At 33.8% G+C, this 27,166-nt stretch overlaps 2 protein-coding genes across 3 annotated transcripts in view; one reads left to right on the top strand and one right to left on the bottom strand.

Annotated features, from left to right (window-relative positions):
* Positions 1 to 243: 243 nt before the first annotated feature.
* Positions 244 to 24,658, bottom strand: LOC137920040 (zinc finger protein 311-like). The gene is made up of 11 exons (XM_068763272.1): positions 24,287 to 24,658; positions 24,074 to 24,209; positions 22,872 to 22,964; positions 20,024 to 20,158; positions 19,692 to 19,696; positions 19,126 to 19,343; positions 18,282 to 18,423; positions 16,446 to 16,571; positions 10,842 to 10,966; positions 1,463 to 1,582; positions 244 to 310 (listed from the first exon to the last, which is right to left on the bottom strand). The coding sequence occupies exons 1-11, from the start codon at positions 24,656 to 24,658 to the stop codon at positions 244 to 246; spliced, it is 1,539 nt and encodes a 512-aa protein (XP_068619373.1).
* Positions 24,659 to 25,216: 558 nt separating this feature from the next.
* LOC137919675 (RNA helicase aquarius) overlaps positions 25,217 to 27,166 on the top strand; it is a 65,538-nt gene continuing 63,588 nt past the window's right edge. The window contains exons 1-3 of one of the 2 annotated variants that reach the window (XM_068762816.1): positions 25,217 to 25,328; positions 26,509 to 26,609; positions 26,985 to 27,141. In XM_068762816.1, coding sequence (XP_068618917.1) covers positions 25,242 to 25,328; positions 26,509 to 26,609; positions 26,985 to 27,141 — 345 coding nt within the window. In that variant the 5' untranslated portion in view covers positions 25,217 to 25,241. Of the gene's footprint in view, positions 25,329 to 26,508; positions 26,610 to 26,984; positions 27,142 to 27,166 lie in introns of those variants that run through there. The other variant, XM_068762814.1, reaches the window with a different exon arrangement.

Genomic DNA, 27,166 nt, shown 5'->3' with positions numbered 1-27,166 from the left:
AAGGTAATTACTTTAGTTGGTTCTGCTACTTTCCTAAATAAAATTTTGCCGCCAATGACCAAAACGCTAATCTTTATTGCGATAAGATATGATAGATATGTTTTTAAAATAAACGATTAAGAAAATTAAGAATATATTGTAAATGCCTTATAGACTTTACAAATAGGAGGTACACAAATAAATATAAAACTTAAATTCAGCAGTTGCGTTTGGTTAAACAAAGCTCAATGATGTGTGTTAACTCTACATGGTGTTGGTGGCTGGAAGTCCATGTAGCGTTCTCTTGTGCTTCCACATATCGCCTGATCGTCTGAAAATTGATAAAACTTATGTAACACTTTGGTACAGACTATTATTCGAGTAAAGATTAAAGTAGGCTCTACACAATATTTACCGTCTTAAGTTTGTTCACATCGCCCGCATACAACCAGATAACTTGGTCAGACTACTAGTAGGGAAAATAGGCGGTATAAGACAACGTGTACAATCACCAACCCATTGATCTAATTAAGTCAAGTCTATAACTGGACTTTTTTACTACTGTCCTGAGGAAGACGGAAAACGGAAAAGCATAAAAACGACTCTTCAATTGTCATGGAAACGACTGTCAACAACGAAGAATACGTCTAAGACGAAGCAATAAAAACCAAATACCAAAGCATATTAGCGTAAATATATTGTTATAGACAGAACATCGTGAAACTCCTAGAAGCAACAGTTTTGTTGTACTTTTCGGGAAAATTTTAATTTCTCTAACTGTCCTAACACTCCTCTAACCGCATAGAACCGCAGCTTTAAATCTTTTGAGATGTCATCTAAGTCTTATACTATTCGAAGCTTTTCAGTTATATAGCTTATGACTTGCCTGTAATAGATACTCGTAGATTTAAGCTATCGACGGCCGATGTAAAGCTCAGATAATCATCATCATTTTAGCCATAGGACGTCACGTTAAAAAGCTTACTCCATTCAAAATTGACTTCAACGCTTTTGTATCTCTATACAAGATGATTGCTTATAAGTGTAAAATTTTAAAGGCGTGAACGTATAGCCTTATTGCTGTTAATTACTGTTTCGTTAGACTCTATCCAAAACTTAATGATTATGTAGTGAAAAAAAGCATTTTAATAATTGTAATTGTTACATATTAAAATTAATTATTGTTTACTATTTGTTCCCGCAGACTTTGTGTTGTCAGAAGTAATAGGACTGTCGCATTTCAATAGAACATATTAATTAATGTAATATAATTTAGGGTGATATTTTTATACATGTGGTTAGTAATTGGTGTAAGCTTTTAAGCTTTTTGCTGATATATGTACACCTCATTAAATGATATATTCACCTCATTAAAGTTTTTACATTTCAAACCAATCACTGAATATAAAAACTCTAATTTTGGTTAGAAAAACATAATCTATATGACGAAAATATATAGTATGAAAAGTATATGCGGACTTGCCTGAAGGCCGTGCCGCATACGTCGCACTTGTGAGGCTTCTCGCCGCTGTGGATCAGCGTGTGGACAGTGCGCGCATACGGACGTCGGAAGGCGGCGCCGCAGATATCACAGCGGTACGGCCTTTACACAAAATCACACTAGTTATATGTTTCTGATACTAAGACAAGCGTATTAGAAAGAAAATAGGGACCCAAATTCACGATGGTTTGACTCAGCTTGTCATGTGTCTTTCATATTTTTTGCACTGCACTTAACTTGGACTGTATGGTAACAGCTCGAGTACTTAGTATCACAGAAACCTTGGGTCGCTGTATTCATTATTTCACCGAATGATGTTTTACATCTTTGAGCTGAGGTAATGTTTTATTTGTCTAAAATAACAGCTTAACAATATCTAGCGGGATCCGAACGTTCTTGCGGTTCAAGTTCCATGCGTGCTTTTTTTGGACTTGACTAAACTGCTGCCAAAATGGCTTTTGTAGCTTTCGCTAGTGTGGAAGGACAGGACGATGATGGCGGCTGACCTAAACCTTCTTTTATAGGTAACAAAGCTGCCGTCTGTACCGATGGGGAAGTCTTATGTTTGCTATCCAATAAGTATTCCTCAACTCTCAAAAATTAATTTTAATAATCCAGCTATTTCACAACGCTGTGACGCCGACGTATTATTATAAAGAATTAAACTCATGACACACGAACATGTTACTGTCTTTAATAAATAGACTATTAACGCTGAAGAATATTTACAGTTTAATTTCTATTATGGGTCAACGTTTTATCATCAGAAGAATCATATTAATTTTCATTTTTATGTCGAAAATGATACTAGAGTAACACTATCAATTACTTTGTGATAACTGAGTTCCAGCTAAAAGGGTAAAAAAAAATAGGATGGTGGAACGAATGCAATCCAATGGTATGAAGCACGTACGAAAAACTTAGGTTTTGCATTTTAAAATAATTTAGGGTAAATATCAAAAACGAATAAATGTAATTTAATTTTGTATTGTTGAATGATAATTTACCAGCAATATGCCGAAAAAAAAATTAAAATAAAAATTATTTAAGTATAAGCTCACGGACTTTAAAACCAACCGCTTCACTTTGGCACATATTTGTGATCTTTTTAATGCCCCAATCATCGGTGGATGTTGGACATCATTAAAATCAGAAACCGTTACTATTTTATGGTCGACGTTTTACAACTACCACTAACATTATGGAAATAATTATTTCCGTTACAGATAGCTTGCAAAGCTAAAACGATAAAACAATTGTCTCAAAAATTTGTTCATATTTATACAATTAACTAAATTTTCGCAACTAAACAACTCCAAATTAAATTGTTTGAAATTGATTCGTATTATACATTAACCCCTGGTTAATATATATTAGCAGATCGAAAGAAATCAGATCTGTTGACAATCAAAAGCTACCAAAATAGCCCAGCGGTTTGCCTGGTTGAAGTGGCAACACCACCACTGGGGCCTTAATGATCTGGAGAGAAGACCCCAAGATGGATAGACCTCAAGGTAGCTTGTAACCGATTATATTAGATGGGCGAAGCCTTTATCCATTATTATAGTTCCTATTGACTACCCATTGTATGTTTTACCCTTTCCTCATATTTTTTTTTGTTTATATATTTAATTAGGATAACTGTTTTGTTGGATGTAATTAAAAAAAACACAGTTCTTCACATTTTTCCATGTTTGTACTACTTTTTTGATATGTTTTTTGTATTATATATGCTTGTGTTTACGTTGTTGATGTGCTTTAAAAAAATAAAAAATAAAAACTGGTAACAGCAAATGATTGAAACCAGGTCCAGCCCTCGGTCCTTTGCACGGTCATTCCAGTAAGCAATCTTAAGGTTTATACTTGTTTTTCATAATTTATTGATGCCTCTGTCTCAAAATTTTTCTGGAAGTTTCCGGCTCGATTCAGGCACAAACCCCGAGCCTCGACTGTACAGGAGTTGAATAAGGAAAACGCCTATTAAGGCTGTAAATGCATACGGACAAACGATATTATATAATGACAAAAAAGAAGATAAGTAGGCTTGAAGAAGAAGAGAGGTAGTCTTTTCAATAATTAAAATCTTTCACATCATTTCGCTTGTGCTGACTATCCTTGATATACATTAGCCTACAAAATTTTTCAAGCCAAATCTACGACACTCGGTCAACTTTTATACAGTAATAGTATCAGCAGAATCACATGTTAGAGTATATAAAGACGATCTTACGTATAAGAAACTTTTCCCCAAGTAAATAACTGTTGAGCAAAAATACTCATTGTTTGTACTATGAAAGACATCCAAAATGCTAAAAAAAAGTCCTCTCTTGAAGTAATTGTGACGTTCAAAGCAATTGAAACCTTAAATCTCATATTAAATAGAAAAAATGTGCAAAAGCTAAAATACCAACCACTTTAACGTAAACGAAACAAATAAAAAAAAATATTTTGACCCTTGTTTATTAAATAGAGTAATTATTACTTATTATATAATGCCATGATAACGTAATGATTATTAGATTAAAAGTGAAAGGTTTTATTCATATTTTGTGTTCACTCAAAGATTTTTTAATAGAAGAATATACGAATTCGACTTTAAATGGTATCGTATCGCTCGGTCAGAACGGAACAAAAGGCATTAAGTTATTACTTAAATTCCTTTTTTTAAAAAGGAATTTAAAAATAACAAACTTACAAATATATAATATGTAGACAGAGAGAAGAGAGTTAGTTATGCAAACAAAATCCAATTCACACTGAAAATTATTGAAAAAAGTGTATGTGGACTTTTTAATGTTTGCTTATAAGCACCCCTTGTTTGATAAGCAAGCATATTACAAAATCCAGTCAATATTTTTTTTTAAATTTGTAATGTTGCCAATTGTTGTTTAAGTGGTAAGCGAATCAGAGTGGAAATCATAGAAACAAAGGAACATCGGTTTTTATTTTAACATTTCCTTCAGATGTGTGAAATAATTTTTAGGGAGATTATAATGTTCTGTGTTCTTTTGTGTGCATTAGTCCTTTCGATGTATTTTGTGGATTGTATTTTATTTGCAATATCACGTCTATGTATAACAGGTGATTGACTATAGATGTAAAACTTTTAAAAAGTTGAATGTAAATAGCCCAACTGCTGTCAGTTAATGTACGGTAAACCGCTGACCGAAACTCCATGCCTTCAGTAACAATAAATAACGTAATGATTATTTATTTGTTAACACTTCTTTATACACCATAACTAAAAAAAAAACTATTCATTTAGAGGTACAGAGGCGGTCTTATCGCTCAAGGCGATCTCTACCAGACAACCATTGGATAGAGATGAGAGACATGAAGGAGACGGCAGTTAAGGATGTACATACGTACAAATACATACATTACTATATATATATATATATATATATATATTATATTTATAGTTAATATATATTATATATATTAACTATAAATATAATTATATATATTATATTTATAGTTACTATATATATATATATATATTATATTTATATATATTTAAAGTTAATAATTGTTTACGATATTTCTCAGCAGATTTAGTAGTGCCAGAAGTCATTTTCCTGTAGCATTCCGAGAGAAATATATAAATTAATATAACTTTATACAGGTCGATCGGAAATAGATGTAAGAGATTTTAAAGCTTTTTGCTGGTTAATTAACCATATATTAATTTCTTTAAAGTTTTAACACCTATAGTCTATCACCCTGTATATTTTATGGGACCTAGGTATAAGAAATTTCCACAAAGCAAACCGTTAGATCAAAAGATATAATTTAAATACACATGAAAGTTTTAGACGGAGGTGTGCGCGTTTCGACAGGCGGGTGTTTCACAACGCATCCACGGCGCGTCGTAAACTGTTGGAACCGGTCACCGGCTAGAGGAGAGCGGGCACTGGATACGTAAGTAAGAATGCTATTCCGCAACCTGCCTCTTCGCCGCGATACAGTCCGCACCGCCGCTCGACCTACAGAATCTTGCGAATGCTCATAAACTTATGGATTATTTTAACAATTCCTACACGCCTACCTATTATTAAGTGGTCACTAAATATTATTTTTTCATAATTACTATTCTTACAACGGCTCAATAATATATTTTTTAAATAATGTGCCGATCATTTTTTGCTTGTTTCTCCGTTACGATATTAAAAAAGTATTTTTGTAATAAAATAACAGAATTCATAAAAATAAATATCCTTTTTTATTTAAAATCTTAGTAAGATAAAAACTGTGAATCTATTTATATTAGAACTTTATCAAACTTTTATTAAAAATATATGATCCGCTGTTGATCGTTCTTAGTAATTCTATAAACAATGCTAGTTAAATGCCGGAACACTATATAAGAATATATTACCTATAATTATTTTTAAAAGTGTTCACATAGTATATGTTATATGTATAGATTATTTGTTGTCAATATATGTATTCTACACACAATCTAAAAATCAATAGTTTAAGAAATTAAAAATAACGTAATGATATAGCAAGAAAAAGCGTTTTCAAAATGTGTGTATTTAAATTTTAAAAAAATTCTTACATATTACAATGAATTAGTGTTTACCATCTGCTAATACAGACTTAGGGCTGATTGGAAATAGGTGCTCAAAAACTTTTTCTGACCTATGCGCATTCACCCCTTTGAAGCTTTTACTACCATATGTATTTAAATAATCACCATGTATATAAAACATAAGGAAACATATATGTATATAAAAGTAGCACTTGAACTAACGATAAGTTTATTATATGTTTCTAGGCTAGTAACTCTTTGGTAACCGTGAAAGATTTTAGAAAAATCTCCTATGTAATGTCTCTGAATTATTTTGTATTAAATTTAGGAAGTATAATAAGCAAAAATTTTTAGAAAAATTAAATTGCAATGTAAAGAATTTTTAAACGATATTAGGACTCCGCAATGAATTGCTCAAACTTCTGTATTAAAGATATTTGTACAAAAAAAATACAACAAAGTTAGTTACGAGTTCTTATCTGATCTTGGCGTATTTGGAATGTAAGCATGTTATGCAAGAAAGATGTCATTATAAGAGAGCTCAGTTTAATTCTAGATTGGGCTGTTCTGGATTCTTTGCCCATGATGCACTCAACTGATCACCATAAATGATCAAAATTGTACAATAATAATCATCATCATATAGGCTGATAGACGACTTTTGCAAGGCATAGGTCTCCCCCAAAGATCGTTATGATGACCAGTTCCGCATCCAGCGACTTATGCGTGGAAAATCGTACGAATAAATGTTAATATTCTGATAAAAAACAAACATGATAATATATGCCATTTTAAACGAGATATAAATTCAAATAATTATGAATAGATGCGATGGAAATTTAAAATAGTTCGGAAAAAGCACATCCAAAAGCTTCCTAATTAACGCACCTATATAAACATCGTAATAACCAATAAATAGGCTTACGATTAAAGTGTTTAGCGCGGTTTTTCAAATTCAAATACGTATTGAATTAGGTTAAGGTTTTTCAATGTGTAAAAATAATTTAGCCGCATTTACCAACATAAAAGCTGTGTTAGGATATGGTTTGTACGCCATTGGCTCTAATTGAGAATATAAGGATATCTATATACGGTACTGATATCAGCCAATGCAATTAAAGATTAGGGTCATACACGTTAAGGTCACATTTTCATTGGTCGTTAGAGCTTTGGGATGCGGGAGTTTTCTGTTCACGCATGCTGTAAGAATCGCATGAAATGACCGTACATGAGTCGATAAGGTCCACACGCAGATTATTTTTCATTGTAATCTCTTCGTGTTCGATAACACCCGTAAATTGAGTTCTGGTGCCTTCATCTGTACTATACGATGTATTTCATTAACAAACAGACCGCTTGTGCAGTTAGCAACCAATAAAAATAAGCGTTAATCTCCTACAGGAATGTAAATTACTCTAGTTAGTGTACTATAGTGCTACCGAAACAGCCATACCGCGCCTTAACATGCGGTGAGGTGGTGGGAGGGGAAGTATCGGCTGCTCCGTTCTCTTAGCCGTTACTGTTCGCGGCGACGGCGGTTCTTTTTTTCCTCGGCCCCTACCTTGACGCGCTTACCTAAGGCGTGGTACACCGGTTTCCGTAACACTATAAAATCAGCAGTCGTAGAATGAAAGAAAGGAGACTTGGGAAAAAAATGTTTGTAAATATTAGAAAAATCTGACTATGACAAAAAATATCACCAATGTTTAAACCATATTTGAACTTGACAACTGCTAGATATCTGTTCTACAAAATTTTCTGGCGTTATTGACCTCTTAAGTACCTAAAAACATGGTATGGATTTGTTAATACGTACAACCATATTTTTTTTGACAGAAGTGTAAATTAAAAAATGAAACGAAATCCTTAATCAATGTATTAAAATCGCTAAGGGGATAAACATTTAAATTTATATACTTAGCTTGCCATAAATACAGTTATAAAGAACAACAACATTTTTTTTATAATGCGTAACATTTGTTACTATTACAGTGTATCACTTTAATATATTAATTAAACCAATAAAATATATAATGCTTATTTGAAGTAGTTTCCATTGCCTGCAATACACTCCTTTAAACGTAGAGGCCAGTTATCAACAGCACCACGCAGTCTTTCTATAGAAAAAAAAAATTCACCGCCAATGTTATGGATTGTTTAGAGGAAGCCTTACTCTCTAAAACTGACCATAAATCATAGTCCAGTGGATTAAGAGCAGGACTAAAGGACGACCAGTCGTTCAGCTCTGATGAAATATGGAACGTTTGTATCTAATCAACATTGGGTGGAACGAGCTTTATAACCCGGCGCCGAGTCTTGCTGTAAGGACTATTCTTGGTTATTGAACATGTTGTGGACTTAACTACCTTCCCACTAATAGTATCTTGATCGAATTTTTGATACCTTTTTCATAAAAATACGTCTCAGTCACTTCTTCATACCTACCACCCCACCAAACCATCATTGAAGTCGGATACTAATTAGGAAGTTTCTTTAAAGCTTCCTGCATAAATACAGTCAAGTTGTTTGTTAAAATATTGCTCAATTATATAAATTTTCTCATCCGTAAACAAACTTTTTCTGTGATCTCCCTTCGCGTACCGCTTAAGTAGATGTTCACCCTAAAGTTTTTATAATTATCAGTTATGAAATGACCAGTGCGTCCCTTGTTGGCTGCAAGTCCTAAGTTATCTTTTAAAATACACGAAATACGTAGAGCTGTTTCGTGTGATTTCGTCTCTCGAATTAAAATCTTTTGCTTTCCTTAACTGCTTCGATCGTCTTTTTCGTACACTATACGGACGATCAGGTCCCTTTCCGTCATCAACACAGAAGGCTTCATTGTAAATATCCTAATAAAAGGTACAGAAACATTTGACTAATACCAAGTGTATGGAGGATTTTTAGTATTGTTTTTGGTACCTTATCACTTTATGTGATGTAATCACAGCGATACAGTTCTTTTGAACACCCCACACTATTTTATGTTACAAAATATTTTCAATACATTGGCGCGAAAATAATTAGACGCTATGAAAAATCAAATACATAAATGTCAGATTCCAAATTCAAAAGTAATATTTTGTTTATTTTTAATTATAACAGTATTTATGGCCAGATTAAGTATGTTTAAATTATAACGCGTAACTATAAAATTATTATTGTACGTATAATATTGACTTTCGCTTATTTAATAAAAGTTAAATAATGTTTATACTTTATAAAAGAAATTGTGTACAATATCAGACAGCGCAGTACATTTAACAATTAATTAAAAAATAAATACCACGATCTGAAACACAGGTGCCGTTTATGTCTTATACGGCAACGAAGAAAAAATTATATCTATAAATAGAAACGGTTTAAAGGAATCCTCCAAAGCACATTTATACGTGCAGTCGTATTAATACACCCATAACGCCATCTATGGACACAAGTAGGAAAATTTACGAACCACTGTTTTAATTATTTAACACTCAGTTTTAGTGAGGTTGAATGTTTTTATTGTAAACATATTTTTGCAGAGATATATTAAAATTTTACGTATTTAAAAGCCTATTAATATATTCTGTAATTAATAAATAAATTAATTTTATGATTATAAACAAAATATTTATTAAATTTATAGAACAGATCCGAAACAGACATCACAGAGGGCGCCACTGTTATTACCGCGAAGAATTAGTATATTTTATATAAAACAGAATTTTTACACGTTACGTCTTTCACTATAAAATATATGTACGTCTCTAAGAATTTTTTTGAATAGTAGATGTAAATTTTTAGATAGTGTAAATATTTATTTTTTATTCTTATGTAACGTATTATATAATGAAAATTAAATTTTGTTTACAATTACGGGAGTATGTGTGGAGATAGTATGAATAGGTTATTAATAGAAAGGCGATGATTATGCAGCTGGCGCACCGAGACCAGAGAGCATTGCATAATTCAATGTAACCAAACAGGTGCGATGCCAAACTTTATGGTTAGAGGACCGATAGATTCGAAGATTACAACGATACATTAGCTTTACACTTTATAAGAATCCAACAGATGTCACCGGCGCTTTCTAAGTTGTTGTAAAGAATTTCGCTGTATATGTTACCTTTTGGCGTGGAGGTTTTAGGGCTAAAATTTTTTAGACATGGTATAATTTTTCTATTTTCATCATTGTCAATTATTTATACGTTGGAAGTAGTAAGTTATCAGTGGCTTGAATTGCTGATCTGCCGGTAGGAGCCGGCTGGAAACTCAACAATTGTTTTTTTTTTTTAAAGAAATTTAACAATGTTTTTTAAACACTTTATAATGTTGTTGTTGATTACCTGTATAGTAATATACCTTTAGAATTTTAAAGTTTTTACACCTATCACTCTGTATTCGTAAGTTAATTGTACTTCAGTTTTTATATCAGTTGTATCATGAGGATGAGGAGAATCGTAGACCAAAGAAAGTGACCGACGTAGCCCAGCGAATTGACAAGTTGAAGTGGTAGTAGGTAAGCCACATAGCGCGCTGAACGCCAATGGTCAGATCCTCATTCGCAGTCTACCCTTAAGTTGCACAGACGACCTTCTTAAAGTCGTCGGAAGACACTGAATGCTGGCCACTTTCAATTCCTCCTATTGGAAATCGAATGGAGAGACATATATATGTTAGACTGGTAAGTCTCTCAGCTGGTAAGCTGTGAAGATGATTTGATAGATATTAACAATTATGACGCTCACTAGTGAAAATATTAATATAAGAGTATTATCAAAAATAAGTAGCGGCGTAGGATACAGTGGCAGTGGTTTGGCGGTGTGTGGAGTGTGTGACGATAACCTTTGGTCCGTGTGAATGCGCGCATGCTCGCGCAAGCGCGCAGCCGCCGTGAACGTCTTGGGGCAGGCGGTGCAGGCGAAGGGCCGCTCCCCGGTGTGCGTGCGCCGATGGTCGTCGCGCTCCACCTGCCGACCACGACGCACACGTCAACGCACGGAAAAAACGCGGGGAACAACCTGCACGCTAACAATAGGCTCACAACGTTTTCGACAACAAGAAAAATACATCGTAATTGGTAATCGAAATAATCATATATCGTTTACAATATTCACTTAAACTTGTATCATCTACGGGTTTTCTTAGAAGCCCGATTTGATAATTAATATTTTACTGTAAATATATATATATATATATTTACAGTAAAATATTAATTACACATACAAATACTTATTTTTTACATTACTATGCCTAACAATGTACGTACTACGCCTAATATGACGATGATTTTATTGTACTTTTAAAGTATAAGTATAGTCTAAAAATACAACTAACACAAAATCAACTTAAAAGCACAATCGGCTGCCTTAACGCCTCCTGTGGTTTTTTTTACAAAATATCTTTGGATGGTTTATAAAAAGATTTGAAATTTGATAGAGGTGTGTATTATATGTAAAAGAGACCATTATATAGTATAGTTAGGAACTAACGTAATATTAACTAATCCTAATATTACGTTAGTTCCTAATTAAATAAAAATTATATAATTAGGAACTAACGTAATATTAACTAATCTATGTATATATAAAAATTAAAATGTATCTGTATGTACTGGATACATTAAAAACCTATACATTCGATCGCCGATAAAATTTGGTTGATTATTGGATTGATAAATTATTTTTTATCGGTTTATGTTTGGCATCAGAACTCCCTTTTTGTTTAGACTCTTAATTAGATGCATAACACAGCAACGCGTGAAGGGATACAACTGGTAATGTATAAGTTTTTATAATGAAATAGTATGTAACACACAACATATTTAATAAAACTTAAACACATAGTAAAGATGCATAAAATATTACAATCCAAATACAGATAAAAACTAAGAAATTAAAATACAAAAGTAATAATTTAGACAGAAAAAGTAAGATACAATTTTTAGACAAAGAATGTTATTTTTAATTATATATAAAATGAAAACAAATGTGTATGGTAAGTTAATTTTTGTATCAGATAGTGTTTTTACGCATCTGGTATTTAACATACGATTATCCAAGGAAGACATTTGATTGCATTAGAATTTAAATTAAAGAAACTTTAATGACATTTCTTAGAATTTTGCTATTATTATTAATATTTTATAATAATTGTAATGTGATTATAAATAATGAAATAAACATGAAAAATGTCTTAAATAAATTTCTATTCACGATGCAGTATTCTTTCTTTCAAAGTGCAGTTGATATTTCCAATTTTTGAGACGTAATTTTTAATAAAGAAAAAGTATATTTTAGAAGGCAATATACCATATATAGACAATAATAAACGAACAAACTTATTACAGGTTTCTTATTTTACAACTCAACTGATCAATTATAAGCAGCGAAAAGTAGTAATTAGCTGCCAACTTTTGGCATTGTTTAAAAAGAAACTTTATGCCGGTACAAAAAAGTTTATAAAACAAACATCGGAGCCCAAGTTCTAAGGATTTGCCGTTTGGCAACAATGCTTTTGTTTTCGAACGCAGAATATCGTAATCAATATGTTCTAAATATTTAATATTTTGTAACAACTGCCAATAAGAATTAGGTGCATGCGATCCAGCACGAAAGAACTGAGTAGTCATAGAATACTGTCTTATGTCGTCGCGCAGAGCGTGGGAAATCGTTGCTCTAATTGCTAATATGATAATGAGGTATAAAGCTTTAGTGCCAATGAACAATGTTACGCTTTTTATTAGAGGTCGATGTACATTTATAAAATAGTTTAAATTCAGAAGTTTAATTTCAATTTGATATTTACGTAAGCGTTATAAAGGGTTTACTCATATACGAATCTATAACCAGTTTTTTTTGGTTCTTTAATTCAAGTTATTTCTCGAAGATCTATATACGCAACAATAACAATAATAAAGTATTCTTTATTTCATATCTCCACCTGGTTGGGCGCCTTCTAACGCCGCGTCTACCAGTTCGTTGTCGCCGTTCGAGAATCTTTCGGCCCCAACGACTATCGGTTGCATGAGTGACCCACTGCTACCTCAGACGAATAGTTCTTCGAGCTACGTCGGTTACCTTCGTTCTTCTTCGGATCGAACGATTCGAATTTGGAGCGAAACTCCGAGCATAGCTCCTCCAACTAATTTCATTTCTCCGTCTTTGTTTTTATTTATTCAATCTCTTCTTATATATTGGATGGGTATAACCGATTGATGCTGGATGCTGTAAGCCGTTCTGGCTTTTACAGCTTCTTTGGATTCAGGGCTCGCGAATCCGAAATCCGCGTGCTAATAAATTAATAAAAATCTACGTCAGATGAATCGCCGGACTTATTGAGTAATTGTTATCTACTAGGTTTTCAAAGAATGGTGTAATCCTATTCTCCGAAGACATTTCACCTGAATCGATATCGAAGTTGGGAGAGGATCGGTTTGAGTTGCCGGTGCGTGCAGCACTACCTTGCACACGGACATGAAGGCGGTGTGTTTTAAAACTGATTCGGTTGTGCCTTGCATTATCAGCTGCCCATTTTTTGCATAGTTTTAAGCATCCCTTTCTCCAGATATTGGTCCCTATAAACTTGTAAATTTTTTATTGTACTTGTAGCTGCCGTTCTTGCACCTACGTATGCTGTCGCCCATTTTCTAACCCACCACAATCCGACTTACGCCACATTTGAAGCGAAAAAAAAATATTCGTCTTGTTGACAGACGACGAATTTCGAGTAACGCCTAAAGTGCAACAGTGTAGTAAAGTGTTTTTGGCTAAAACGTTTTACTTCTGTCAAATCTATGCTTAAATAATGAAGAAAACGTTGCATATGAACTATATGCTTACAGTGAATAAGTGGAATAAAAAAAATCCTTTTTTTTTATCTTACAAAGTTATTTCTGTAACTGCGAATTATAGATGGCACTGTTGAAAAAAATACTTATTAATTATTATGATTTTATAGCAATCTTTATGAAGTCAAGCTTAAAGTGCTGATTAATTAGTTCTAATTTAAAATAATACATTACGCGTAGGTAGCGCCCAGTCAGGGTCCCAAAGATACCCATATAAATTATACAAAAGATTTGATATCCTTGGGGATAAATCTAATAAGCAAAATCTAAAAAGCATTAAATCTCAAGAGATGCATTAAATTTGCACTGTTTATATAATACAAAAATGCATTCCCTGACTTATCCGTAAACAGGGTGGAAAAGCAGGTGCCGCATTTATTGCCTGTCTCTATAATTTGACCGTCCGTGTACATTATTGCAACGAGTGGAAAAATTACAAAAAATTGCATGAAAACATCACTGTTTCTTTCTTAAAAATAGACTGCTTCAAATACATACTATGCGAATATGGGCTTGGCAGACAAATACAAAAACTATATTCACCGATAACTATTGATATACCAAAAGCGTCGCAGTGTCAATTATATAACTATTAATTGCATATATATTTAAAGGTAAGTAAATTTATTAGAAATTAACTTCGAACTTCACTTCCAAAATTAAAGATAGCAATCCTTCAAGAAATTTACGATATTAAAAGGCAAACAATTTCTCCATGTGCCTGGTGATTGTTCACAAGTGGTGGCACATACTATCAACGGCAGAGTCAAAGTGATGGATCAATGCCCAGGTCTTTACCACACACGTGTATACTTCTGACTTTCACGTACACATTTCTCTACGTCAATAAACGTATATAATAGACTATATAAAAAGTATTTGACGAAGCTAAAAATAATATATTTGTCATTGAGTAATTCTTTATAAGAGTTAAATACAATTTTATTAAAGTTAAGTGAATGATACCGTAGTACATTATTTAATGACATTATTTATTTTGTAGGAGCAACATTACGTCATCGTCAGCGGCGCATCAAAAAGGGGAATTTCACAGAAATAAAATTGTTCATTAACGTCGGTACAAATACGGGCGAAGCTCGAACAGTTTTACTTCGGACTTCGTGTTGTTACTACTTCAAGACTTACCGGCCCTAGGAAGAATCCTACGACTTAATTGAGTATGGTCATACATATTGTTACAATTAAAAAGACAACATGATTTAACCAAAATTTAATTTTGAATTTCTCATTCCTTAATACATATTTATCGTGTTTACTCATTTTCACGATGATCGCTGTTAAATATGTGATATTGAAATATAGTATGGTGATAAAGATTTTTGAAACTTTCCACTCGCTTGGAATTTGTCAATTGTTTGTGTAGCGGTCTATCAATAGGTATAATTAGACGTTTTCTGTTTGTAACAGTCAAAGATCTAGCCTTCCACATAATAATCATACGAAAAACGCAATCGAAGTCGTGAAGTTAAAGCAACCAGGATATCCTGTCCGAAAGCAAAAAGAAATATTTGGGGATATAATTATATCACCCAGAACGCATTTACATTTTTAAATTGTAGAATATATTAAACATTTGGGAGGTGAAATAAATAGACAAATCGCGTACCAAAGTTGTATATAGGGGACTTATTAAGGCTTCAGAGAGGACCCTTGATCTTTCCTTCCTTAAACGGTTATGTTTAGGCGAAGCGTTATCTACGCCCTGCCCTTTCAGATGAAAATTTTTAAATGCTAATATGTCCATTAGTAAATTTACGTAAAACAAAAAATAAAACGAGTTTTGATTAGATTTGAAACAGATAGACTATTATGAAAGCATAAAAGAAAAGTCTGCACGTGGAAAGTGGGTTTTATCTTCACTAAGACTAATTTGAGCAACGAATGACAATTGGTAGTGCTTTATTAGCGCAACGGAGGCACCAATCACGCGATCCACCGCATTAGAGTCAACAGAATGTAGAAAGAAGAATAAAAAAAAACGTGCCGTGTTTTATTTTCAACGCAACTAGCTGCCTAGTCATTGTATTCTTGCAAATTAAAGGGAAATGTTTGCTTTTTTTTTAGTAATATTTCACTTTTATTACAAAGGCATTAGGCTCGTGAAATATAATTTTGGCTATTTCTAATTTTGCACCACGATCTTAGATGTTTATCACTTTGCTTTTGCAGCTGAATTGGGTTTGGTGGCAGAGCCTACAAGGCGCTTAGCATTCTTCTGTTCACAGTACAAATAGAACGTATATGGCTTTGTTAATATATCGTTTCAATTACAGTCGTACGGTATACACTGCTGTTCATAGCCTTTCCCTATCGATATCCAACAGGACCGGCTGGTAACGGCCATCGTCTAACGTGTTCTAACGACTTTCAGAGGCTGTCTATCCACGTTCTGTGTGGAAATTCTGCGCGGCACTTGCCGGTTCTGTTCGGCATCCGATTCATTCTTTTCTTAATTTATTAATATTTACATATAAGCACGCATAATTATGACCAGGGCTATGTACACCTACAGTTATATATAGCAGTTAGCGAATAATTTATATACCAAATATATTACAATAATTATAAGAACAATTTACCTTTACTTTAAAAGCCTTAGGACAAAGATCACAGGGGTAGGGTCGCTCTCCTGTGTGCATCCTCATATGAATTGCCAGGTGTCCGGACTGGTTGAAGCGCCGTCCACACACGCGGCACGGGTAACCCTGCAGTACATTTAATTACAGTTTATTTTTGTCTTAGAAACTAATCGTAATATTGTTTACGACAGATGTGTTTTATTTGCCTTTTTAACAATAAAGTAATATGGAACCATTTTTATAGTAATATATCTATATCCAACTTTGATGCTCTTTATTTTGAATGTTAAAATCGCATTGAAATTCCTTACGACCTGTCCCTCAATGCAGCGTCAGTCCTATTAAATGACCCAGTCAATACGAGAGGCATATGTATACCAATGAACGTCCTTGGGCGGAATTGATAATGGTGTCAAAACGTGCGACAACCCTTATTACTATTACGTCTCCACATTGATTTCGAATAATGGAGGATTATTTGTAAATTAAATATTTACCACACGATGTAAACCGCCGTAATGGACCAGCGATAAATCCATCAAATTAAAATGGTTCATATATTCACGTAAATGAAAGTCGTTTTTGTGCGTTCATTGTACATAACTATCACGTACATTGTATATACATCAATACTATAACATAATGCCTAACCGCAAATTAATTAACTTTTATTGCACATATCCACTGACTTCATTTCAGTCCTATAATTGTAACAATATTTATTATACTTATTTATGTACCAATTTTTATTTTATAATAAAAGACATCTCTACAAATAAAATTAATCTCCGGATGTTGAGTAAACGCAAACAACGATAAGATCTCAACTAATTCGACTATTTTTTAATATTTTCGTTAGGATACATCCGAGACTTTTATAAAGAACGAAACCGAGTTGGGAATGTTGGGATAAAAAGAACGCACCTGGTTCTTAGCTGCCAGACACCTGACGTCATTTAAATTAAAAAATGATGCCTTGAGGTTTAAAACAAAAAATGTCATTGGTACATGATAAAGCATTTTAATGAGAAATATATTCTATTACTAGTCTTGCAGTTTTATAAGTTATTGTTTATTCTAACGTTATTGAATCATTACATGAAGAGGTCACTCAGAATAACGATCTTTTTTTTTATTTTATGCTATGCTATTATCGGTGCAATCTAGTATAAAAATAATATTTCGGCAAAGAGACGACAAGTTGGACAGAAGATCTTGTTAAGGTTGTTGCAATACACTACACGCCGGCCGCTTCTAAACTCCGGTCCTATAGAAAACCTATGTAGGGGCCAGCCTTGGGCGTCCTGTAGTTGAAATAATGACGATGATGATGAAGAAAAACATCATATGATATCCACCAACTCGCACGTAACCCGAGTGGTGGCTACGATCTCATACCATCTTTCAAAGAGGAGGAATATATTCCAACAGTTCTAACATTATAGACTATATCCGACCGGAACCGCTTTACCTAAAAATATTTATTGTATTTTTATCCTATTTAGTATATTATTTGTTTACTCATTCTATTAATATACCAATAGTGAAACTAGGGAGGGAAAAAGGTTCCTACGCTAGATAAAAAATTTCGATTGAACTGAATACATAACGGATTATGTTGTATGTTGTAATTTAACGGATTGTGAGGTCGTCAAACTTTTAGGACATTGAAGCGAAAGCTCCATGGAGTGACTGGGCGTAAATGTTCCAGAGAGAAGACCTCGATCTGAATTGTTATTCAAATGTGTTATGTCGGAAAAGATAGAACTACGGCGCATTCGTAGAGGCAACGCTGAAAACTTCTTAAGAAATGATTTGGTTTTTGTGATAGAATACCGGTTTGGTGACTCTGTGCATTTTCTTGTGCGTGTGCAGAGCGCACATGCTTCCGAACACCTTGTCGCACTCCTCGCATACGTACGCCATCAGCGGAGCCCCCGGAGGTCTGTCTTCTCCGCGCTTATGTCGATATAAATCTCTATAACAGGAAAATTATAAATATAAAAAATATAAATAGATTATATTCATAAAGTGGCTCTTCGCAGGTCAGCATTCGGGAACCTATGAAACATGTTCTCGTCCCTAAGACACTGATGGATATTGGTCGTACCGAAGTGATCGAATCAGGAAGGAGGAGATCCGTAGACGAACGAAAGGAACCGACAAAGCCTTGCGGATTGGCAACTTAAAGAGACAATGAGCAGGCGCGCAGAACAGACGATCCCTGGGGCTTTAAGGTTCTGGAGTGGATATTATGCGGACAAACGACTTTGCAAGGATCGTCAGAAGACTCTGGATAAAGAGCCTTTCTAACCGGTCCAAAATCTATTCTGTCTATCAATTTGAAACTTTTTTATTAAAAAAAATCGTTATTATTTTTATGCACTTTTGCTGTGGATTACCAACCTTTAGGTAATCCACAGCGTAAATAAGACATATGTAAAATGATTCCATTGTTAAAACATAGTCATTTCCTCATACACAAGGCATCGGCAGTTACCTGCCACATGAGTCAAAATCGAATTGGTAAACGTCATTTCTTCAGATATCAACTATTTTTGTGGAGAGCCACATTGGGACCTTTAACTTGTTAAAACCAACATTGTTTGAACAACAGTTTGCTTCTCTTTAAATATGATCTACTTACTTTGGTAAAAATCTTTATGGATATATCGCTTACCTGGCCGTAGCAAAAAGTTGATTGCAGGAACCACAATTCCACATCTTGTTGGTGGTAGTGCTTGAATACGTTCGGCGTATTTGACGCATCTGTGTTGGTCTTTGACATGCGAGACTGCATATTGCCGAATTTTCATCCGACAGCGCACTTCCCTCATTGTTGCAAGAGTCTAATAGTTCAGAGATTAAAGATGTAGACATTTCTGCATTCAGCTGTCCCTGGCGAAATATATAATGATTTCTTATTACAAGGATATTAGACACAAAGAATTTAAATTATTTATATTAAAGGTTTTACGTAAAGAGATATATCAGAAATTTATAGATTCACTCGAAACAGAGTGATAATAAATATGTATATAAATATATAAATGAAAAAGTACAACGCTAGAAAAATTAGATAAAGGAAAAAAATGCCAAGAATATGTTGTAATTCTGAATCGAAAAGGCGCTACTATAGAAACAATTGCAGGGTATTACAGTCATTACAGATGTCTTCTACTATTATTTATGTAAGTTGAATGATATGTTTGCTTCAAAATCATTTACTAGAAGCAAAGTCATCACGATGTCTCTGGATCCAGAAGAGATACAGACTTGAAATTTCCTTTCACCGATCAGAGGTCAGCTAAGATGGATTCCATGAAATTCCACCCGCAAGGGAGGTTGAGAGGACGTTAATAAAAAGTGCCTATTTATACTTTTATGTGCAGAATATTTTTTGCATGTTATAAATTAATAAAATCGCTTACATGAAATTACACCCAAGTTGCGCGAGCAGGGCTAGTATATAAAAACTAACTGTATTACTGTATTCGCATTTAATGAATAACGTAAGTAAATAAAAGTCTATAATTTTCTCACCAGCGGTTGTATGACATTTTGTTGATTCTCCAAACAACATATGAGCCGATGCCGGTCCAGAGCATCGCCGTCAGCGAACAGGTAACTGCAGCAGTCGCACACGTACATAGAATTCAATTTTCTTGTTGCAACGTTGAGCTTTCCACTGCCGTCGTCGCAGCATAATTGTTCTGTACAACAAAAGCACACTTGATTAGTTACCTTTTTATTAGAACATTTGAAAAGAATATGTCTTTACATGTATAAGTAAATATACAATTAAAAGCAATAGCAAAAATAGAATGAAATATAAATTGTATTTCATTTACATTCGTATAAATTTAATTACTTATTCTACTGTTGAAAAAAAATTAAATTTAAAAAATTATATTTTTACTGTATATCCTAAGTTTGTGTTTATTCTGTAGTCTTCTTCTTAGTCATGCAGTCTTATGGCAGTGGTTGTGGTTTCGTCGCCATGTAGCTTAATATTTGGCGGAGTGAGAGCATTCATTTACATTTTTGAATGGCAGTTTAGATAAAGACTGTCTATCTTGTTGTAGAACGTCACTGATATGGTTTGTAAGTCAAGTAACATGAGGATTCATATTTGCATCGTTAACAATAACTTCTTTTCTATGTTGAGTGCTTGGAGGATTGAATACTTATTTCGGCGCGCCGTCCACGAGATGCTGAGCATCTGTCTTCAGCAGCACATTTCCAAAGCGTCAATTTTTCGACAATCCTGAATCCTTAGCGTCCAGGTCTCAGCCCGTATAGCAATATTGGAAAGACCACGCTTCTCATGAATCGAACCTTTATGTTTCTGGTTATTCTCGGTCTTTCTAGATCGTTGTGGCTTTTTCAACTGAAGATCTGGTCATGACGCAACATCTCCGAAACTCATCCTTGCAGCCTCCTGTGTTGGTCATAGCAGCGTCTAGGTATACATAGCTTTTAACTACTTCGCATCCCGCTATGGTTTGGATATCAGGTTGGTGATTGGCGCGGTCAACAATCATGATTTTGGTCTTGTCGTGATTGACTTCAAGTCTAAACTCTAACACTGAGGTTTCCTGTCACCGAAGGAGAGTTTCAATATAGTTTTTGTGTGACGCTTGGTAGGTAGTATCATCGACATATCTCAGTTTCAATATCTTCCTTCAACCCACGGATTTTCCTTATTCCATTCTTCGATAACTATCCGCATTATGTACTCCATGAAGATATTAAATGGTTGGGGAGATGTTATTCAGCCCTGCTTGACTGAGTTTTGAAGCGCTCAGGGTCATTCAGCAGGCACTTCGTCTTGATTGTATCAAAAATGGCTTCAATTTTAATTTTTATATCCGTGAACAGAGACTTACGAATTACCATTGTCTTTTCAAACGCTAACAATTTCTTTTACCTCCGTGACATGTGTGTGATTCCAGCAACATTATCAAAAGATCAAAGTACTCTGCTTGTACTGACGGGCTATGGGTCTAATTTTCATGTGTAGATCTTTCCTTTGAAACTTTTGAGAATGTTGCTCGAGTTTTTCTACATGTTGTAGTGCTACGTTTCGGTCTTGATGGAAAGCGGCCTGTATAATGGAGCTTTTGGCTTTCAAACCCCAGCGTTCTTAAACCAAGTCCCACGTATCGGTCGACATCCAATACTGCGTCTTTGAACGTCTCATTTTTTTTTCTAAGTTTCTTCTATTCTTTTATAAGTTTTACGGTAGATTCCTAGAAGCAGTGGACTGTCCCTTCACCTTTACAGTTATACAAACACCTCCGCTCCTTGTTGAACAGCGTGGAGACAAAAATTCCTAATAGACAACTACAACGAGTCTGGATGTTTTCTTAAGTGCGGTTCTGCGTAATCCGATCCTCATGTTGCATACAAGAAGCTGGCAGTCGGATATATAGTCAGCTCCTAGTAGTGTGTGTGCGTTGGTTACCGAACTCCTCCATTTCTTCCTGATCAGTATGTAGTCGATCTGGTTGCGGCATTCTCCTGTAAACTATATTAAGCATAAACTATATTAAGCTGTTCCCGCAATCAAGACCTCCAATGCCTCGCAAACTCACATCGGAAACCACAGTTCCCGCCCGCATTAAAATCGCCAACAATTATTAGGACATCTCTATTTGAGACATTGCTGATATTGTATCAGCAATATTGTCGTTTGTTGTGCGCGTACACCTGGGTAATATTCAGCGCTCCGCCAAGCAAGCATCTGGCTTTATGGTGATGATCCTCTCGTTGTCTGGGTAGTGGCCGAGGACAGATCCAGACAGCGATACGGAATTGCGATAGTCACCAGAGGAACTGGACGATTCCTTCCTCGAGAAGAAGATAGTGGGTTTCTTCTTTTGTGTCTAACATCTTTTAATGCCTCTCGTTTAGCCTGTTTAACTGTGATAAAATTATAGCATCGCTCCAGCTCATATCCCAGTTCCTTCATTATTGAGGCCTCTGACATTTCATATGTCAACGCGGAATTCTAGACGCAGTTGGAGTTTAGATATTTCAGATGATTCGTTTTCGAGGGATGTTTGGTGGCCTGCTTTCCCATTGATTTGATTTCAATCAATTCCACAACAAGGCCCCGGCTGCTACGCAGATCACTAGCCATACAGATCCTTTAGGGGGTATTTAGACCACAAGATCACTGTCGCTTTTTCCACCATTCCTCAGTCGCCATAGCCTCGTCAGTTATCTAACAGGAAGCATCCAGACGGGAGTTTTGTGTTTGTACCTGTAATATTACTGCTAGAATTTGGACAATTACTACTATCGTTAAATATAATCTTTAATAAAAATCTAGAAATGTCTAATTATCCTGTGTGTTTAATTATTCCATAATAATATTACAACGTCATCTTATACAAATGTAACGTAAATTAGTTACCTTACCGTTAGGTTCTGTTTCCAAAGCTGTGGACAGCACGCGTTCGCAGAGGCGACACACAAGCCATTCAGCTTCAAAATTTTGATCAGCACTGCCTTCTAGAAATCGGACTGATTAAAATAGTTTTGATCAAGAATACCATACCAATATATATAAATAAGTAACAGTTAACGTTGAAACAGCGGAACATTAAAAAAGTGTACGTTTAACAATACTCGCAAAAAAAAACTTAAGAGGCGATGTCACCCAGTGTTTGAACGAATAATGTTTACCAACGCACCCAAAAATCAGATGAACCGTAGGAAATTCTGATTTTTGAGAAGTGCTACAGAGTATTGGTTTACTCGAACCGCTTGGTTGCTGTGTGATTTGTACTTTTACTTTAACTCAGTTGGGCCTTTTGTATCCCGATTGGGGTATTTTTCGTAGCCGTTTTATGATTTGTAACCCGTGAGTCCCGACTGGCTATACATTTTAAGCGACGAAAGAACGATCATCCTATTGACAAACGGCGGACTTCGAATAACGCCTAAAGTGTACTGCGTTGACAAACTTCGCCACGAGGAGCTTCTCATACGCCATGCGACTGTGGGAATATATAATTATACTCTGACAGTAATAACGTGAAGGATTCCCAGTAGTACTCTGTCTCTACTCTTTCTAAAGTGATGATCCTAAAATGATACTCACGATCCATGGGTGATGACCAAACGACATGTTCATTCAGTTGCGAAATGATGGCCAACTACTACTCAAAGCACGTCGTCTGTCAACAAGACGATTATTTCTCTCTTCGCTTAAAGTGTGTCGTCGGTTAGAATTCGCGGGTTAGTAATTGGACGACAACATGTATAACTTCAAGTGAAGTCGACGTGATAATCAGAGATAGGATATTTAGATGTATATTGAACGGTAGTTTTTCTTAGTTAAGAAAATATTTCGTGGATTTAAACGTATTATTTAAAGATAAATTAACAAAAATCAACAATTCTACTGGTGTACAATGAGATGTTATTTGTCGTCACTTTTGCACAAGAAGGCACAGTAATCAATCTCACTCGCCCATTTGCAACCTGAGGTTTTCAGATATAAAAGTACTATCATCGACAAGCCAGCAGAAATTAAACAAAAGGTTGATATACATCCGAAGAAATTTGCTAATTTTACACACCTGTGGCATCATCTCCATTATTTGTCGGCAAAAAACTTTTATCCATTTCTTCGGAATTTTCTGAAGCATGCTGAGATATCATATGATCAAGAAGATCTGTTTCTGTGGTAAATATTTCAAGACATACTGCACAAGAATGTAGAGCGAGTAAGTCTGGTCCATTTTCTATTTCCTTAACAGATAATAGCGATGGTTATAAATATTACATTAAAATATCCAACATCATTTATATTATAAAAAGTCATAAACCTTTTCATTTTCTGTAGAAGCTTGTGGGGGCAATAAGAATTGATTAACAATACTATCATCCAATAAAGTTGGTTCAAAGTTAAATATGTCAGGTTGAACCATATAAAGTTCGGGGTTTTGGTTTACACTATCTGTGTTTATGTCCACAAAAGATGCATTTTCAATATTGAAGTATCGTCCAGAAATATTAGAATGAAGCGATAAGCGGTTTTCGATATTATTAACTATGTGGTCCGTTACATCCGGGGGTTCACAGACGCTCGTTACAGAGTTATTTGAGATGTCGTTACTAAAAAGATCACCTGCGTCATAATGATCTCGCAAAGTTTCCGATAACTCTTTATAAGGAAAGTCTGGTGGATCGAACATCATTTTTGTTTCTGAAACAATAGGTTGCTATTTATACTGGTGAATTTAATACATTAAGTACAGTGATCAGTGTAATGATTAATTAGACTATTTCTTATGCAATACTATTAAAAAAACATAAAGCTTGTTAGAATGCTAAAGAATTAAAACCGATTTTAAATACACAATTACCTAAGGCAATATACATCGTAAAGTTACTGGACCTCAGTCTCTCTTCGATAGAATTAACCTATTTTATTTAATTAATTTTTATAATACATTTATTTCATTTAGTATTCAAATGAAAAGATATATTTGATCACTATTTTTTGAAGGTTGTGTGATTACCGTACAAAGTTTAACATATTGGTATTACGTTAAACTTCAAAATACTTAGCTAGGTTAAAGACATGCATTGGATTCAACAGTAGTTATTTCACATAAGAAAATTATTACATGTTAAAAAAGTTTTACATATTTCTCCGTAGCTGGCAATATATTTAAATAAATCTGTCAAAGCATTTTTGACATAACTTTGACAATTTTAAGTTTGTTGATTGTTTGGTAGTGGACACATTCAATTTAAAATAAAACTATAGTTTTAAAGATGAAAGTAGACGCAACACCACCTTCTGATAAACCGAAAATACCTTTACCGACACTTTCACAAATTAATGCCGACCGAATAACACAGGTAAATATAAAGTAGGGTTAAGTGAGTTATTGCTCAACAATCGTAATTTTTATTTAATGATTAATGAAAAAGCTTTTTATTACAAGCAGTACATGTTGGCCCGTCTGCTACAATTTTTTAATTTAATGCGTTATTTTTTTTCCTTAATTTATCATTTCAATCATCAAAGATATTTTTTTAATTTTTCTTTCTAAATTTTTGCCGTAAATTATAAAATTTTCTTGGTGCTATTATTACATAGTTTTAAATTTTTTTTTAATGACAAACTTAACTGATATAGAATATTATTACCTTTATTGCATAAATAAAAGTTGTGACATATCTATCATCTAACTTTTATATCAATTTAAAGTTAATACGTAAAATTTTAGTAATAAACAATATAAAAATTTGTGAACGTAATGTGGTTTAAAGTTTTAAAAGCTTATAATTTCTTTTGATTTTAATAAGACTTCACTGTTATATGTAAACTTAATTTTGGTTTCTGACAAAGATAACTTTGGGTAAAAATTAGTCCAATGATATATGTTACATGGTGTGATTAGTTTATTGTTAATTTCCCTTAGAGAAATTTATGTACAATGCCATGCTTTATTTGCTACTTTCATAAAAATATTGGAAATGACAAATAAACTATTCATCATAATTAAAATTTAGAATGTTAATAATTTCTATCATTTTTAAATGTATAAAACAAAACTTGAATTATGACTGTGCGAGAGGCCTATATCTAGCAGTGGATGTCCTTTAGCTAAAACAATGATGAAGATGATGAATGATTCAAATTATTCATCTTAAATGTTTTTAACTATGGTTTATCACTAAAATTAAAATCGTAATAAGATCAAGTTATCCATAGTGTTATCATATGATACTTATTATCAGGTTTATTAAATAAAAATTGGTTTTTAAATTTGCCTACACAGATATCCAAATGTTATATTGATAATGTTCATGTAATACATGTTATATGAAAGTGTTCTGGTTTAATAAAAATGTACATAAATATCAATGAAATTATCAATATTGGAATTTCATTGTAACTGTAGGCCTGTTGGGAAAGGTTTATATGTAATCTTGGAGCAGCCTACTGGTATTTGTGCAAAAGCTGGGGCCACTAAAATCTAGGTACCACTGTTCATTGAATTTGCTCTGAAATCAACATGGTTACTTCCCACAGCTCGCTAATCAGTACTGGTCACCACAAACAAAGGACACCCACCTACCTTATGATGCTTCAATTGTTGAATCAATTTATCAAACTGAAATTCATGGATCCTAGTGAGTATTTTCTATTTATAAATATTTTTTATTGTAGTACAATAATCACTTTCAATATTCCAAAGCCTAACTGATTTAAAACATTTGAATAGCATAAAGGTCAATGGCCTAATGAAATGAGTACATTGACCTTTTATTTTTTTCATATTTGCCAGTTATAATAGACAATGTTTGTATATCACATAATGACCCATAAATTAATGTGAATCAATATTTTTTAACATGTTTTGTTAAGATATCATATGTATTATTTTCTTATTTTCGATGAATGACAAAAGTGAAAGTTTTTGATCAACGATGAAAAAAAAATTATTTTCATTAATATGCTTGTTATATGTCTATAATTTTTTTTCATAAAAACATTGATTTTTTCAGTTTTTCGATACGTCGGATCATGATGCTAGAATTTTCACAGTATCTTGAAAACTACCTGTGGCCTCACTATCGTGGGGGAGAAGCAACTCATGCACATATGATGTCAATTATTGTTATGATAAATGAGAAATTTCGTGAGAGAGTACCAGCTTGGCAGGTTAGTGCATTGAATATTAGAGAAA

Source organism: Battus philenor, unplaced genomic scaffold (genome assembly GCF_028537555.1).
Source record: "Battus philenor isolate CCGP_79_NKW_IND1 unplaced genomic scaffold, ilBatPhil1.0.hap1 SCAF_17, whole genome shotgun sequence".
NCBI classification, from domain to species: Eukaryota; Metazoa; Arthropoda; class Insecta; order Lepidoptera; family Papilionidae; genus Battus; species Battus philenor.
Note: the sequence above shows the minus strand (reverse complement) of the source record. Positions and strands in the feature narration are given on the sequence as shown.

Bases quoted from the DNA above. Each gene is read 5' to 3' on its own strand.
- LOC137920040 (XM_068763272.1), bottom strand. From the start codon at position 24,658: ATGATGTTCGATCCACCAGACTTTCCTTATAAAGAGTTATCGGAAACT. The intron at 24,210-24,286 runs GTTTATGACTTT...TTATCTGTTAAG, and splicing joins CTTCTACAGAAAATGAAAAG to GAAATAGAAAATGGACCAGA. The intron at 22,965-24,073 runs GTTTTTTGCCGA...TCCGATTTCTAG, and splicing joins TTCCGAAGAAATGGATAAAA to AAGGCAGTGCTGATCAAAAT.